Raw genomic sequence first — 18023 nt, forward strand, 5'->3', positions numbered from 1 at the left:
TAGCCTCCAGCAAGATGGAAGTATTTCCAAATAATCACAATCACCACTCCATCCAACTCATTAAAACATTTGTCATGGAAAGCAAAAACTGATTTTTGCGTCAGTACATAGAATACTGTGTATTACTGTAGGCATTTTGCTTTTCCATATGAAACTCATAATTAGACCCATGTGTGAACTACATCAAAATAAGTAAACATAATACTCCTGCAAACCAACACTATCCTGGCACTTCTAAACTGATAGAACTGTGCAAAAGTAGGTGAGCAATGGCACAAAGCAGCAAGTAATGACTACCAGCTATGTATGTGTGCCTTGTCTATAAAAAAAAAAAAAATAAAGGAAGACCTGCTTATCTACAAACAAGCTTTTCCAGCTCCAAAGTGGTTACATGCCTTCATTTGATATGGAAAATGTGAGTGCATTTTAGGAGTAAAGCTATAAGCTTGTTTAAAAAGTCTGCACTATCATCTGTGTTTCTAATTTATTTTGGGTATCCTACCTCTGGAAGAACACTACATCCAAGAAGATTACCACATAAAGGATATGAACAATACTTACTTTTAAAGTAAGAGTACAGTAGTACAGTATACAGTATGTGACTGAAAGGTGTTGGGAACTCACACCTTAAATTTTCCACGCCTGTGCCTATCTCCTACTTGTATTGATATTAATTAGCGCCAGTAAGGCAATTCCTTTCTTATATCTATGTTCATGAGTGTTTGGTGAAAACTCAATTGTTTTGCCTTTAGGCTGCTGATTTGGTTGCGTCAGCAAGGGTCATACTGTATCTGTTTTTGTTTTGATTTTATCTACAAACTCGCAAATTCCGTACCTAATCCCGGCGCCAATATTCTCTGGAACCACTGTAATAAAAAAATAAGTAAAAATACAATAAATATTGAAAAATATAAGCAAGTTGTCAATATGTGAAACGGAGAGAAGAGCTTGTCCTACCTGCCGTCAGTCTTGATCCATGATCTGTGATGCTCATTAAAGGACCAGGGTTGGTTACCACTTTGTGTTCCTGACAGTGTGATGGCAGGAGCTCTTTGCTCAGTGAAAGCAATGAGTCTCCATTCTCCCATACTAAGGACGGAGGTGCCTCTTTGCCCAGTGGAAGCGAAGTATCTTTATTCACCCATACAAAGGGCGGAGTTGCCTCTTTGCCTAGTACAAGCGAAGCATCTTCATTCTCCCTTGCTAATGACGAAGGTGCCTCTTTGCCCAGTGGAAGCGAATCAGCTTCATTCTCCCATGCTAATGACGGAGGTGCCTCTTTGCCCAGTGGAAGCAAAGTATCATTATTCACCCATACAAAGGACAGAGGTGCCTCTCTGCCCAATGGAAGAGAATTATCTTTATTCACCCATACAAAGGACAGAGGTGCCTCTTTGCCTAGTACAAGCAAAGCATCTTCATTCTCCCCTGCTAAGGACGGAGGTGCCTCTTTGCCTAGTACAAGCGAAGCATCTTCATTCTCCCTTGTTACGGACTGAGGTGCCTCTTTGCCTAGTAGAAGCGAAGGTTCTTCATTCTCCCTTGCTAAGGACGGAGGTGCCTCTTTGCCCAGTGGAAGCGAATCAGCTTCATTCTCCCATGCTAATGACGGAGGTGCATCTTTGCCCAGTGGAAGCGAAGTATCTTTATTCACCCATACAAAGGACGGAGGTACCAGTTTGCCTAGTAGATGAGGAGCATCCTCATTCTCCCTTGCTAAGGACGGAGGTGCCTCTTTGCTCAGTGGAAGCGAAGTATCTTTATTCACCCATACAAAGGACGGAGGTACCAGTTTGCCGAGTAGATGTGAAGCATCCTCATTCTCCCTTGCTAAGGTTGGAAGTGCCTCTTTGCCCAGTGGAAGTGAATTAGCTTCATTTTCCCATGCTAAGGACGGAGGTGCCTCTTTGCCCAGTGGAAGCGAATTAGCTTCATTCTCCCATGCTAAGGACGGAGTTTCCTCTTTGCCCAGTGGTAGCGGAGCATCTTCATTCTCCCATACTAAGGACGGAGGTGCCTCTTTTCCCAGTTTAAATGAAATATCTTCATTCTCCAATGCGAAGGACGGAGGTGCCTCTTTGTCCAGAGGAAACAAGTTTCCACTCTCGAGTCCTGAAGATTGAGCCTCTTCTTTGTAATGAGGGACAGCAGTCTCTTTAATTTGACTCCTACAAAACAAAAAATAAAATCTTTAACCGTTAAAAATAAGTAAAGATCTACAGATTTGTGCTCATACATCAATGCTGCAGTCGCACCAAAAACACCCTCCCGTGCTATACTTGAAAAAAATATGTCTTCGTTGCAATGCAATGCGACTAGGACGCACCAGATTAAGATGATTAATGTAATATGCGACAATTGTAAATCTGGGTGCGACGGACTCCCTGAATCTATCTACAAAGTGAAATGATGCAGCGGTTGCAGCTTTTTTCCACGCTAAGTTCGATTGTGCTTCTTATACAGACTTAGGGCCTGATTCAGCAGGAAGCACCGTTTGTGGGTGGTGACGGGGGGGGGGGTGTCGGTCGAACGCAGGCGTGCCAGTGCGTTTGAACGCCGTTGCACAGGCGTGCATAAATTATCCACTGCAATACCATACGCAGCCTGAGCACTCATAGTGTGTGCAGAAGTAAGCAATTCCGGAGTAAGGTAGGACCTGCCTTTACTGTGCGTGTGGGTCAGATGTTACTCGATGATACTGATTATTTCATTATGTTGCCAAAGTATACGGATGTGAGTAAGGGAAAGTGGGCGTCCTTATGTCAGGCTGCAATCACAATGTGAACGCAAAATATTTGCATATCACCGCTGATATTAACGACTGCGTTGCGTGCGTATTAGCAGAATAGCGATCCTTGCTGAATCAGGCTCACAGTCGGACCCAGATATACAAGTGTCACATAACAAAATAATCAGCACAGTCTCCTGGTGTGTTCTAGTACACCATATAGTGACTAAGTATTTTTGTCAAAAAGTATGCAAAAAAGAAGCTTGGCACTAGCAGAGTCGCGTGGGACCTGGTGGCTCACTTGCTCCAGGCATCTCGTGCCACGTGGTGTACGGAGGTTTGATGTAAGGGACACATCTTTATGTGAACTTCATCTCCATATTCAATCACTGAACAGCCCTGAAATTCTATTAAGTCAGTTTCCAAATCAATAAGAGGTGTCAATTCGATTAGCCGCTAGGGAGACGAGTTGTCATTGCAAAAACGTAGGGACTGAAACGAAAAGCCACAAAGTAGAAGTTACTGTAAGTGTAGCATTTACCTGCACTTACTCATGGGGTGAGCCGCCAGACGGTTAATTGAATTCGACCTCAGAATGTCTAACATCACACACCTATATAAGCACAATTGAAGGCATATAGACAGATCACACAGTCTTACTGACAACCTTGTAGATGCCTACAAGGTTATCTACAAGGTTGTGGATGCAGGGAAAGAAGTTGCTACAGAAAGATTTAGACAACACTGCAAACTGGGCAGATCAACTTTCTTCTAAATACTTGTAGGGTTAAGCGCATAGGCATTGGTAAGAAGTTTAGGCTAATTATACATTAAATCAATAGTTCTCAAGCTGGGGGACTGATTCAGCAAGTTGCTAATATGCATGCAATCGGGCGATGGTTTTGCACTGCACGTGCATGGCTGTGCGCGAACCAGCCGATGCGATCAGAACTGCGATCAAAGTGGCAACGCAGACCCCATCAGAGTGATTGACAGGAAGTGTCGTTTGTGGGTGGTGACGGGGGGTGGTCGGCCGGACGCAGTAAAGGCTCATACACACAGGACTATGTGCTGTATGAACGACATTGGTGAAACATTTCCCTTGAACTTTCTGTAGTGCAGGACAAATGATATTGGGTGTACACACAGATAGATATCTTTAAAGAAATCTTGCAGTGAAGTCATCCTGCCACATCTCTGAACTGGCAACTCTTGATGATATCGTAAGATTGGCCTGCATGGACGGATGAAAAAAGATATGGTTAACGACCCGCGGGAGCACGCATCCTTGGTCGTTCACTGCATACGCTTTGAACGATATGAACAATATATTGTTGAACGATATTGTTTATCGTCCATAAAAATCGTCTAGTGTGTATGCGGCTTTAGGTGGTCCCGGACCAAATCAATTTATTTATGGTCAATGCGATAGGCAAAACTAGTGATTATAGATTGATTATAAATTATAGAATTTAATTTGGTTGCTTTATTAGTCTGATTTTAGTCTGTTTTCAGAAATGAACGTTATGCAGACAGCAGCTGCGTCTTTGGATGTCAACGACTGTGCATATAACGCTAATGCCGCAGGAGGCACCGTGAATTTAAAAAAAAAAAAAAAAAAAAAAAAAAAAGACACCTCCAGCCAGCATCTCGTATCCAATGCCTACATCCAAAGACACAGGATCGGCTGAACTTTGCGACCATCAGTCCCAATGTTTGCAGCATCGGCCATCTGAGTAAGGATACTCAGATTGGCTGCGTCATCTGCACTGCCGAAGCCAGTAAATCTGTGTCGGTAGACACAGACACTGGCCTCTGCACTCTCGGAAAACAGGGACGAAAATCCACCTGTTTTAGGGAATGCTGCGCAGCACCACCCCCTACCCGCCCCCAAACAGCGGCAACATGTATTCTGCACATTTGCAGAATGGGTCCTGCACTTGCGCAGTCCTCCCACCATCAGCGATGTACGAAAACCATCAGGTTGGATCTGTTCTAGATTCCAATAAATAGCAATTGTGACACAGTTAGGTTAGGGGGTCCCTCTCCTGGGTAGAGGACTCCCTCCTTTCACACACAGCAGCTGGGAAACAGTACGCCAGACTGGATGCAAGTACAAGCTGGTCGGCGCCAGTCTTTATTGTACAATGTCAGAAACAACATAAAGAAAACATAAACAAAAAACCTAGCCCTGTCGGGGCACTAACTTCACAGGTAGTTCCCTCACTACCAGAACCTGGCAGGGCCTAATGCCCTCACCAGCAACAAGGGCACAGCACAACACTTACAGTTAGGTTTTCAAGTGTCTCTGAGCAAACTCCCTGTCTACTCTCCCAGGTGAGACAATCAGCCCTCAACACACTAGGCTTATATTGGCCACTCTCAGGTGGAAACCCTAACAAGCCTGTTACCAGGCTGCGAGAACCAAAACCTGGAGTGGCCGTGGGTGGAGCCCTCCCTCTCCTCTCACCCACAACCCCCAGGTCCCAAACCGGCTTTTCAAAAAGCCGAAACTCAAGCCTGCTACACTGCAGACTTTCTCCTGGGGGTTTAAAACACATAAGACAGGAATCTGGGACAAATGTACCTGCCACCGACCACTTTACCAATGATCCTATCACACAGTACAGGTACAATCAAAAAGCAAAACATATAAAAGGATAACATATGCTAATATAAATTTCAAATATATAAGAAATAAAACAAAAGTTAATCAACTTAGATCCAGGTAAGAAGAAGTGAAGGGATATGGATAATATGAGGGTTGGCCGCAAGTTACTGGTAGGAAATAGGGGGGTCAGTAAGAAAAATTCGGGTGTTATAGACATAAGTAGATTTTGAATAACCTTGAACTTGTTGCTTAAGCTGTATAGAAAGGGTATCAAAGCTTTTCAATTAAGTTTCAATAAGGCCTGGTTTAGAGATTTACATAAATTCAATATTTACCTAAATCTCCAATGTCTTTTTGTGTGTCTGCGCATGTGCTGTTCCGGTCCTGCAACGTCATTTGCCGTGCTTCAGAAGCCGCAGCATGGTTGACATGCTGCTGGCGTTTAGGGGCAGTGACGGAGGAGCTTTATAAAAAAGACAGGGGCGAGCTGAAGCTAATGGCGAAGCTTGAATGGCCCCGGCAGCATGATTTTGCCGGACATCCTGAGTTGCCTGGGTTTACTTAATGTCCGATGTTCACGCATTTGATTATATGCTGCGCCTTTGGACACAGCAGCGGATCAGAGAAGCCGGCAGTGGGCGTCTATGGAATATTTTAGCACAGCCACTGCATACAATGCCGAAGCAGCTGAGCTGTTCTGTAAATCTATGAATCAGGTCCTTTGTTCTTCACGCAGGGAAGTCTCTAGCCAAGCCATATTGAATATATATAATAGTTTTTCTTGGAATATAATGTGTGTGTGGGATGAAGGGGGGGGGGGTTCAGGGAGAGCGTCTTGTGTCCCCCTTGGATTTGAAGAAAAGGATTTTACAGCTAAGAACAAAATTCTCCTTTTCTCTTTTCATCCATGGGGGACAAAGGCTTAACCATGGAAAGTCCCAAAGCAGGCCCCTTAATAGCTACGCTCCTGAGCTGCGCTAAAAACCCTTCGCCCAAAGGCCAATCCACAGAAGTGAAGGTGTAAAAGTAATAAAACTTGATAAAGCCATCGGCAGAAGACCATGTGACAGTTTCACAAAGCTGCTTCACAGAGGCGCCACAGAGAGCTGCCCCAGAAGTTCCCACTGACCTGGTAGAATGAGCCCTCACCATGGCCAGGGCAGGACGGTCCGCCGTAGAATAAGTCTGGTGGATAGCCAAACTGAGCCATCTGACCAAAGTTTGTGTAGTAGGCGGCCAGCCCGGTTTGTTAAAGTCATATAGGACAAAGAGAGTCAGTCTTACGGAAGTCTATTGTCCTGTCCACATAAATCCGGAGAGCCCTCCTCCGGTGAAAACCCCGGTATCTGAAAAGAAAGGGACCACAATCTCCTGATTGATGTGAAACCTGGATACCACCTTAGAAAGGTAGCCTAAATGGGTCTGAAGTACAGCCCGATCTGTGTGAAAAATAAGAAAAGGGGAGCAACAAGACAAGGCTCCACAGTATGAAATCCTCGGGGCCGATGCGATGACCAGGAGGGCGACAGGCTTCAAAGAATGTCAATGATGTCCAAGGGCTCAAAAATAGGATTTTGGTACTTACCAGTAAAATCCCTTTCTCTGATTCCACAAGGGAGACTGGAGATCAATACACTGGGTTATAGAATGGTTGAATGGAGCTGGCACTTTAAATTTATAAGTGTGACTCCTCCCCCTCTATCCCCCAGAAGCCCCAGTCAGAAAATTGAGCCTGAGGAGATGGAACAGAATCGGAAGACAAAACTGAGAAGGAAAACAACAAGACTGGCAAAGCAGAATAGAAAACATACATAACGTAATGCATTCAACATAATTAAAAAACAGAACACAGTGGCTTGTAAAGCAGTACTGGGAGGGCGTCCAGTGTCCCCTGTGGAATTGGAAAAAGAGATTTTACTTGTAAGTACCAAAATCCTATTTTCTCCTTCTTCCACCAGGGGACACTGGACATCAAGTCACTGGGGACGTCCCAAAGTTTTTTCCCAGGGTGAAACCTGCAAAACCCAGCGACCTAGATTAGACTCTAGGCCGCAAAGGTATCAAACCGATATAATAGAACAAAAGGTATGGACCAAGTGTTCGCACAGCACCACTAGGAAGCAGAAGCTTCCCGACGAGCAGCCCAAGAGGTCCCCTTGGAGCAAGCGGAATGAGCAGAAATAGAGACCGGCAGAGGCAGATCGCTGATTATATATGCCTGTCGAATGGCCAGACGGATCCATCTGGCCAACGTCTGCTTAGAAGCCGGCCAACCTCGTTTTGAAGCATCATAAAGAACGAACAAGGCATCGGACTTCCATAAGGCCGCGGTACGGGCCACATAAATCCGGAGCCCGTATGACATCCAAGGTAAGTGAAGTCTCTGAGTTCTCCGACAACACCGGAACCACAAATCAGTTGATGTAAAAGCAGACAGCACCTTTGGTAGGAAAGACGCCTTAGTACGGAGTTCCGCATGGTCATTGTGAAAAATATGAGCGCTCCAGATTCAGAAACCCGCCTTGCCGAAGCCAGAGTCAATAGGACTGTGTTCCAAGAGAGAAGTTTAAGATCCACATCTTCCAAGAGTTCAAACGTTGAAGACTGGAGAAAAGTCAGCACAAAGTTAAGATCCCACGGAGCTGTATGCGATACAAACGGAGGCGGAATCCGAAGGTCCACTTGTAAAAAGGTCTGGCGGCGCTAAAAAAAGATAGACAATGCCTATACCTGAGTCTTCGGGGAAACGAAGCGCAAAACTGCGTCCAGGCCCAACTGGAGGAAGAGAAAGATATGTGACAAATGGAAACAGTAGTATGAAACCCCCGGTCCTCACACCAGGCTACATAAGAATGCCAGATGCGGTGATAATGAGCCAATATGACTGGCTTACGAGCCCGGAACATGATCTACATCAGGCATTCCCCATCTCCTTACTAGTTGTTGGAAAATGTCCGGATGAAGAGCCCATTCAGGAGGCCCTGACAACTGAGATAGTCGGCCTCCCAATTCTCCACTCCAGGGATGAACACTGCTGATATCGCCACCACGTGGATTTCTGCCCATCAAAGATTGTGATTCACCTCACGCATGGCCATGCAACTGCGAATTCCTCTTTGATGATTTATGTATGAGATGGCTGTTGCGTTGTCCGATTGGACTCTAACTGGCTGACTGTCTAGTAGGGAAACAGCTTCCAGAAGAGCGTTGAAAATTGCCCGGAGTTCCAGCACGTTGATCGGCAATTTCGACTCCTCATGTGACCAACAGCACTGAAAGTGATGGTTCCGAACTATCGCTCCCCAACCTCTGGGGCTGGCATCCGTTGTCAGAATGATACAATCCCAGATGCCGAACAGACGACCCACTGCAAGGTGGTCGGACTGAATCCACCAGAGAAGGGAGATGCGTGCTTGTGGAGACAGCCGGATCAGGCGGTGCATATGAAGATGTGATCCGGACCACTGGGCCAAAAGATTTAACTGGGAAGGACAAGAAATAAATCTGCCGAACTGAAGATCCTCGAAAGCTGCCACCATCTTTCCCAGAAGATGAATGAATAGGTGAGCGGACATCCTTTTCGGCTTAAGAACCAGGAGGACAAGTTGACAAATTGCAGGAGCCTTGTCTGATCATAGAGCAGACATATCCAAGATCATTCCTAGACAGAGCAGTCTAATTTCAGTACTACAAAGAGATTGGAGTAGAAACCTTGACAGGCATCAAAACCTCGAAATCTACAAGCTTCTGGATTGCCTGCAGAAGCACAGTCTGCTTCTGGCCGGAAGGGAAGACCCGTGATGAAAAAACAATGTGGAGGGGGTTCTGCAAATTCTATTTTGTAGCCCAGACACACCAGATTGCGGATCCAAATTGATGAACTGGTCTGATACCAAACATCCATGAACCGTAAAAGGCGAACCCCCACCTTGGAGTCTCCGAGGTGGGCCTGGAGCCCGTCATGCAGCAGATTTGTCTGCAGGTTTGGGGTCCGGACGGCGGGTAGATCCAGGCTGGCGGCCTCTGCCTTTACCTCTATGGGTTTTCGAAAGGAATGAGGGGCCTGAAGACAGCGAAAGGAAGGATCAGCATGAGAGCTAAGCGGAATGGTAGTGGAGGGAAAAAAAAAAAAAAAACTTACCATCTGTAACCTTGGAGATACATTTGTCCAGTTCAGGTCCATAAAAGGATATCCCCAGTGAACAGAAGACCCTCCACAGCCCTCTTGGACTCTGCATGCGCCTGCCAGCCGCTATTGCTGACGCTGAGATCCCACATGACCAATGTCCATGGAATCATCTTTTAAGTATACGGCAGACTCACGAATGTGTTTGGCTAGGAGAACAAGTGTGGATCTTGGCACTCCTGATTCCAGGCTGCTGACCAACTCCATTGCCCACCTTTCAACAGCTTTGTTGACCCACTCGCCCAACCAAAGCTGGTCTGAGCAACATCCTTGCTACCTAAGAGATGGATTTTAAGGAGGTTTCCAACTTACGGTCGGAACTGTCCTAATGGGCTGTAGCTGCAGGACCCAGTAACGTGGTCTTCTTGGAGAGCCGCGAGACTGACGGATCGACTGGAGGAGGAGCTTCCCATTATTCAATGACCGATTTAGGAAAAGGGTAAATAGACAAAAACCGCTTGGGCATCTGAAATTTCTTGTCAGGATGCTGCCAAATAGTAGACAATTGTGCATTTAATTCCTGTGAAAAAGGAAAGAAAATTGCTGTTTCGTTCTAAATAAGGACACAGTACATCTGGAGATACCATGGACTCCTCGTCCGGGATCTTCAAATATGACAGACCGCTAGGATGAGGGCCTCCACTCCATGGACACCCGAATCAGAAGCCTGTTGGTGAAGGTCGTCGTTGTTTGAAAAGGACTCCAACTCCCTCTTATCCTCTTGTGAAAGAGGCTCCATGCCAGTCGCCCAACTGGAGGACCGCTGGGAGAAGCCTCTTCTTAGATGGTCGAGTGGACACACTGACCCTATAAGAGGAAGCAGAAGTACCCATGAACTGAGCCAAGCCCTCCACAGAACGGGCTAAGTCTCTCACTCAACCTGGCTCTGTCTCTGCGGAACCGGAACTAGGGTCCTAGCCAATCCTCTGTCTCTGCGTGCCGCAGCTAGTTCCGAGGATAGATCCGACATAACGCCTGCCCAGGTTGATAACCAAGGTGGCATAGGGGCTGAATCTGAAGAGGGTCCCGCTACCACTGGTGCCCCTGAGACAAATTAATCACATAGGGCCGCTCCATAAGAGCGCACCTGAGATAGTTTTGTATTACATTTAGAACAAGCAAACACCTTTTGCGAAGCTTTAGCAGCTGCCCCTTTACCTGTCATGATGTTAGAACACATACCCAGACAGTAACAGAGGTACCTCACTCACAGATATAGAGAGGAACAATTGGGTACAGAGGAAGAAGAGTCATTATCTTCCTCCCTAATGCAGATCCCCCTCACTCAGCAGCCCAGAGAACACCCCAGTGCTCTCACGACCTCTTTAACGGGGACGAATCACCACTGGAGTTCTGAGTAGGAGTCTGGATCTGCGGAGTGCAGCAGTCTGCGTTATCTGCATAAGTCTGCACTGAGCGCCTGTGTAAAATGGTGCAGATGAGAAGGCCGATGGGCTGTCTTGTCTCTTCAGCCCCCCCCCCATGCTGGAGAGAGCCAATGAGGTTGCTGCCTTGGTGTCTGAAACACTGCTAATGTGTGCTGAATCCAGCGCTACGGCTCCAACCCCTGCCCTCCCGCCGGCTAATTCTTCACCGCAACAGTGCCGACTACAATGCCGATACTCTTCCCTTCCGAGTGGCAGCTAATGCTGTCTATCTACCAGCAGCACTGCTACTGATATCCCAGAAGCAGACAAGCGCCGCCTAACTACTATAAGCGATGTAACTTGAGGGGGGCACAGTAAGGGGGGGGGGGAAACCGCAGGATCTCTTTATCTCAGTCCCTGATGCCCGCAGCTGCTGGCATCAGGTCCTGCGGTGGCCTCTAATAGGCTGCGGCATGTCCCTCCCTGAGCTAGCGTCATGGTGCCTGTAACCCGGACAATCACTCTCTATTAATGGCGGTGGGTCCCCCTGATGCCTCCATGTAGCAGACTGACAGATGCAGCTGTCTGTCAGCCTGTTCTCATGGCTATGTGGGAAGCTAAAAATTTAAATAAAAGGAAAATAAAATAAAAAATACTGTGTGTGAGCTGAGCTCAGCCCCAATTGACCGGCTCCCTCGGGCACATTTGTAAAACTGTGGCTTCTGGGAGATAGAGGGGGAGGAGTCACTCACACTTCTACATTTAAAGTGTCAGCTCCACTCAACAACCCGCCTATAATCCAGTATCTTTATCTATAGTGTCCCCCTGGTGCATGAAGGAGAAAAGATGATGATTGAGGAGTCTGAAGAACCAAAATTGAGTTCCAGAGCCACTGTATGGATAAACGAAAGACGCCCTGCAGAAAATTCTGTGGGTCAGGCAACAGCTCAATCTGCCACTGGAGGAGAACAGAAAGAGCAGAAACCTTTACCTTTAATGAGGAAAGGCGGAGGACCAAATCCAATCCAGCCTGTAAGCAAGCCAGGACTTGCGAAAAGTAAAAGGATCTGGGGTTGAAGTCTAGAGCCGAACACCACTCAAAATATGTCTTCCAAACTCTAATGATAAATCCTGGCCGAGGAAGGTTTCCAGACCTTAACCATGGTGCGGACGACTGACCGTGAGAAGCCCCTAGATCTCAAAATGAATGTTACAAGATTGGAGGGAAGATGTACATGAGTGGGAAGGTCCAGTGAACTGACAGGGCGTCTAAAAGATGAGCTCCCGGATCCATGGTACGCGAGCAGTATAAATCGGTAATTGGCTGTGACAAGATGCTATCATGTCGATGACTAGCAGACCCAAGGAGAGAACCAGTAGCTGAAAGCTGTCTGGGTTTAAGGTCACATTCTGCGGCTTAGAAAGTCTGCCTCCCAATTTTGCACCCAGATGATGAAAATTGCTTACAGAGCCGGAAGATGATGTTCTGCTTACCATCGGAGAAATGGATTTAACAGTAAGTACCAAAATTCCGTTTTCTCCTTCACTAGGGGACACTGGAGTTTCTGACAGTGGGGATGTCCCAAAGCTACCATCCCAGGGGAAAGAGTGCTGAACCACCTGCAACACCCTGCGACCAAAATTTGAAGTCAAGGTCACAAAAGTGTCGAAACGATAAAACCGAACAAACGAATGCAGAGAAGACCACATAGCAGCACAGCAAAGCTGAGAAGCCGAAGCACCTCTACATGCCACCCAAAAAGTACCCACAATGTGCGGAGATGGACACAGGCGGAGGTCTGGTAGAGGCAACATAAACCTGCCGAATAGTCAGACAAATCCATCTAGCCAAGGTCTGTTTTGATGCAGGCCAGCCCCCTCGAGTAGCATCATAAAGGATGAACAGAGCACCTGATTTAAGTAACCTCTCAATGCGGGCCAGACAGACTTGAAGAGCCCGTACCACATCCAAGTAGTAAGAAGCTCCAGACGAATCGAATAGGCCGGAACCACAATCGACTGATTTATGTGAAATGCTGAGACCACTTTAGGCAAAAAAAAAGGTTGCGTACGAAGCTCCACCCGATCTTCATGGAAAATCTAGTAGGCGGAATGGCAGGACAAAGTAATGTATAACTGAAGCAATGAACAATAAAAGGACCTGATAAAACGGCCTTCCTGATTGGCCGAGAAAAGCGTCAGCTGATCGCTGGACCAGGAAGTGTTACTGGAGCCGTTTGACGGATGATGCCGGGCATTTGCAGGACAGCAGACCGTGCTCTGTCCACATCCACTGGACATTTAGCCACTGTTCCGAATAAAAGACACCCTGTCCCCCTTGCTGACCGGGATGCCGGTGACAGCAAACAACCAGGTGTCACTGAACTTATATGAGCATTAGGGATGCGCTAGAACAGAGAGCCTCTACAATAGGTGTCTCTATCCCTCTATATGACTGTTGACAGTGTTACTGCTTAAACCTGCTTTTAACGCATTAAAGTCTTAGATGCCGAACCCATCCTCTGGGCTAGGCTATCCACTGAACGGGCGAAATCCTGAGCCCATGCTGGTTTTGCAGCTAGAAAATAATAGTCAGATGTGCTAGGTCCATCCCTGGCAGCCTCCCATTCACGACGAGAAGCGGCTAATGCAGACATAAGATCTGCCATGACCCCAGCCAAATTATTTATTAAGGAGGGCATGACAGTCTGAGCTGCGTTAGCACTCTCTGCTTCGCAAACCTCACACAGGGATGATCCCTCAGAGCGAGCATGGGTAAACCTCTTCTTGCACCTACAAACAGTTTCTGTGAAGCAGTCTTGCCTGTAGCCTTAGAAGACATCATAACAAGCTCACAAAACACCCACACACACAGCTGATGCAGATAAAGATCTGAAGCAAACAAAGCAACATTGAAGCAGACAGAGCAATAGAGAGGGAGGAGCAGAATCTAGCAATAATAATGCTACCCCCAATGTAAGAACTCTCAGACCCCCTGTGTAGGCTTCTGGAACTGGCTCTGTCAGTTTCTGAGAATAAGAAAAAGTTTGGAGTGCTTGCTTGAGAAAATGTTGTCTGGGGAGAGGGAGCACTGGGACTGCTGCTGATATCAAGATGGCACCGCTCCTTGTGAACAGCACGCCCAAACTTAGCAGAGGAGGCAGCGGCGGCGCATAGCTCTCAGTGGGAGACTACAGCCGCCGCTATTAATCTCCGTCCCTTACCCCCGAACATGGCTCCGGCTAAGACATTAGCCGGAGTCCTACATACTACAGCCCCAATTAACACCAGCGCCGGAGAAGCAATCGGAGCCATTGAAAGAGCTCCCAAGGAGAGCGCCCAATTATCCCCCCTGCCTCTCACATAGGACACCGATGCGGCAGTGTAAATACAAACAGCCGGGCTTGCTAGCAGCTGTATGCACTCGGCGCAGCAGTGTAATAAGCGAGTGCCGCGCTACGAACTGCATTGCAGAGCGCGCCCGCGGGGAGATTCTCTGGCCATGGGCAAGGGAGACACCGCCAGTGTTTATAGCACCGGCGCTATGGAATCATCTGTTAGTGACAGAGCGGGAGCACCGCTGTCACTTGCCCTGCTCATGATAAACACCTCTCCTGCTCATCAGGAGAGGTGTATTTACCACTTGCTGCTGTGGCCAGAGTGCTGAGCAGGGAGGGGGGCTGCGGGGGACCCAGTCGGTTTCAGCTATGGTGGGTTCAGCTGAGTTAGTGGACTCATTTAGAAAAAACCCTCATAGCAGTGCTATTTAGAAGAGGGGCCCCTTCCATAGGGTGAATGGACACAGGCTGCCTCGTTGCAGGCAGACTGTGACAGCTACAGTCTGCCCATCCTCAAGGTGAAGTAAATACGATTTTTTTCTCATCGTAAAATCTCTTCCTTGGAGTCCATCTGGGGGATGACATTACTCTGGGTTATGCATAGTGAGGTGTGGAGGCGGACACTAGCTTAATTTAAACTGGCTCCCACCCCCTATATAACCCCTCCCCTTCCACCCTAAGCTCAGACTATGTTTAACAAAGCCAGAGGAGACCCACGAAAGGGACTGAAAAACCAGAAACCAAAAAGGTATCTTAGTATGAAATCAAACAAGGGAGGGTTTGCTGCATTCCCCAGATGAACTCCAAGGAAGAGATTTTACAGTAAGTAAAAATCGTATTTCCTTTATCATCCATCTGGGAGATGCCATTACTCTGGGTGATATACCAAAGCAAGCCAATTAAGGGGGGGGCGTGTAATCGACCACTCAAAAATTTCCGCCCAACAGTGGCATCCTTTGCACCAAATGTATGTGTACGGATGACAGCTTAGCTGCTCTGCAGAGCTGCTGAACTGAGGCACCATGCCATACAGCCCAAGAGGCCCCAACAGCATGAGTCGAATGAGACCGAATTGAGGCCGGAACAGTCACATTCGAGGACAATATGCCTGTCGGATGGCAGAAGTGACCCATCTACGGATGAATCCTTTTGAGGCAGGCCAGTCTCTTTTTGGTGCAGTGTGGTCCAAGTTAAGTCTTAACGCACGTACCACATCCAACAGTGCTAAGGAAGAACCTACTGTACACTAGCCACTGATTTCTGTTGAAAAGCCAGAAGGAAAATATCTTGGTTAATGTGGAAAGCAGATACCACCTTTGGCAGAAAGGAAGGTTTAGTGCATAACACCACCCTATCCTCATGAAAACTTAGCTTTACAAGAAAGAGCCACTAATTCAGATACCCTTCAGAGTGAGATATCGTAATACTACAGATTCCAAAGACTCAAATGGAAACTAAATTCAAGTCCCAAGGCATAACCGGTGGGACATAAGGAGGCTGTATGCGAAGAACCCCCTGCAAGAAGGTCTGAACTTCTGGAAGGATGGCCAGTTTCCTCTGAGACACGATTGATAGAGCCGAAATTTGTCCTTTAAGAGAGAACAATCTCAAACCCTTAACCAACCCCTCTTGTAAAAAAGACAAGAGGCGAGACACTCTGAACCTTTCAGGTTTGAACTTGTTTTGTTCACACCAAGAAATTATATATATTTATTCCAGGTCTGATGATAAATCTGGGAAGTAACTGGTTCGTGAGCCTGTATCATGGTTTTCACCACAGACTCTGGAAACCCTTTCGCTCTCAAAATATTGGATTCAAGAACCATGCAGTCAAAGCCAAGCGAGGCAACTCGGGGTGACAGTATGGACCCTTAAGTAACCGATCTGGGTGCAGGGGCAGACGACACAAAGCGTCTGCCAACATGTTCCGAAGAACTGCGTACCAAAGACGGCGCAGTCAGCCTGGAGCCAACAGAATGACCGGTCGTGCCACAAATAATGAATCTGCTAAATTACCTTAGGTAACATTACCAGAGGAGGAAAGATGTATCCCAGCTGAAACACCCAAAGTGCTGTCATGGCATCCACCAGGGATACCTGAAGATCCCGGGAACGAGATCCGTACCTTGGAGTTTCTAGTTTAGACGGGAAGCCATTACATCTGTGTCTGGAGATCCCCATCTGGCAACTATTTCTGCAAACACCTCCTGGTGTAATTTTCATTCCCCTGGATGCAGACTGTTGCGATTGAATAAGTCCACCTCCAGGTTGTCCACCCCTGGAATGTAAACTGCTGAAATAGTTGGAACTCAATTTTCTGGTCAATGAAGGATGTGAGAAACCTCCCTCATTTCTAGCTGCGTGTGCCACCCTGCTTGTTATGTAAGCAACTGCTGTAGCATTGTCTGATTGGATTCGCGCTGGTAAATTCTTTAGATAGCATTAAGTCTGAATGAATGCATATCCAATTGCCCTTAATTCCAATATACTGATGGAAAGAGCGGTTTCCTGGACAGACCAAAGACCCTATGTCTGTCTAGAACCACCGCCCCCCAGCCTGTTAGGCTGGTGTCTATGGTGACAATTAACAACCCCTGTTCAGATTTGCATCCTGTAGCCACCACCGGAGAGACTGCCAGGTTTGTAGTGATAATCTGAACATCTAACCTGTTTAATCAAGGGTCTGGTTTTACCCATCGCTGAAGCAATTGATTTTGTAGTGGTTGGGGTGAAATCTGGCAAAAGTAACAGCTTCGAATGAAGCCACCATTTTCCCCAGTATCTGCATAGCCCTGAGAACCGAGATATGAGATATCTGTAATATGGTCCTTATTCTGGATTGCAGATCCTGAATATTTGCCTGCGGAAGAAAGCCTCTGTGACACAGAGTATCAAAGAGAAGGCCCAAATACCGCCCTCTGAGATGAATTAAATTTGACTTAGGAAAATTGATGAGCCAGCCGAATCTCTGGAGCATGTCTAAGGTGATCTGAAGATGTTGTTGCAATAGGACCTTTGAAGGTGCCTTTAGCAACAAATTGTCCAGATAGGCTAACACGTTCATCTCCCCCACTCCTGAGCAGGGAGATCATGTGTGCCATAACCTTTGTAAAAACTCTGGAAGCGGTGGCCAAACCGAAAGGTAGGGCCTGAAACTGAAAATGCTGATGGTCTAAAGATGCTGATGGAGGTAGGCATCCTTGATAACTATGGTGTTGTTACAAATAGCCGGTGCGGTTTGTCACTTTCCAACATGTCAATGATTGTTCCTACCACTTCCACCTGCCGTGAGTACTGCTCCATTGGTTGCTAGGCGATCTGCACGCCGGATGACATCGCTCATCGCTGGGTGCACAAAACGATTCTCCATTGATCTGATTGGTGCGTCACCTCTTTAATGCCTGCATCCTCACAGCCTTGCCGGCTATAGCGTTTCTGTACATGCCTTTCCGGTTTCTGTGGCAAGATACCTCCTCAGCGTTGTTGTTCTTCCACCATCAATTCCTCCGGCTGTATTAGCCGCACCACGGTCTCCACAAGGTTGCATCAATATCACCGGCTGCACAAGCCACATCAATTCCTCCAGCTATACCAACTGCATCAATACCACCGGCTGTACAAGGTGCATCAATTCCTCCAGCTATACCAGATAGCGGCACAAGCCGCATCAATTCCTCATCAGATATACCAGCTATACCAGCTGCGTCAATACCACCGGCTACACAAGCTGTATTAGCCGCATTACATCTCATCCGTAGTTCTAGGAAGATACAGACTCTTTCCTCCTGTGACC

General features: G+C 47.0%; 1 protein-coding gene across 1 annotated transcript in view; it reads right to left on the reverse strand.

Annotated features, from left to right (window-relative positions):
* TDRD12 (tudor domain containing 12) overlaps positions 1-18023 on the reverse strand; it is a 206771-nt gene that overhangs the window by 117928 nt on the left and 70820 nt on the right. Inside the window, exons 10-11 of the mRNA XM_088459847.1 lie at positions 958-2168; positions 836-866 (exon numbers count right to left, since the gene is read on the reverse strand). Coding sequence (XP_088315973.1) covers positions 836-866; positions 958-2168 — 1242 coding nt within the window. The remainder of the gene's footprint in view (positions 1-835; positions 867-957; positions 2169-18023) is intronic.

This window comes from Taudactylus pleione, unplaced genomic scaffold (assembly GCF_031769625.1).
Source record: "Taudactylus pleione unplaced genomic scaffold, aTauple2 ptg000946l, whole genome shotgun sequence".
NCBI lineage: Eukaryota > Metazoa > Chordata > Amphibia > Anura > Myobatrachidae > Taudactylus > Taudactylus pleione.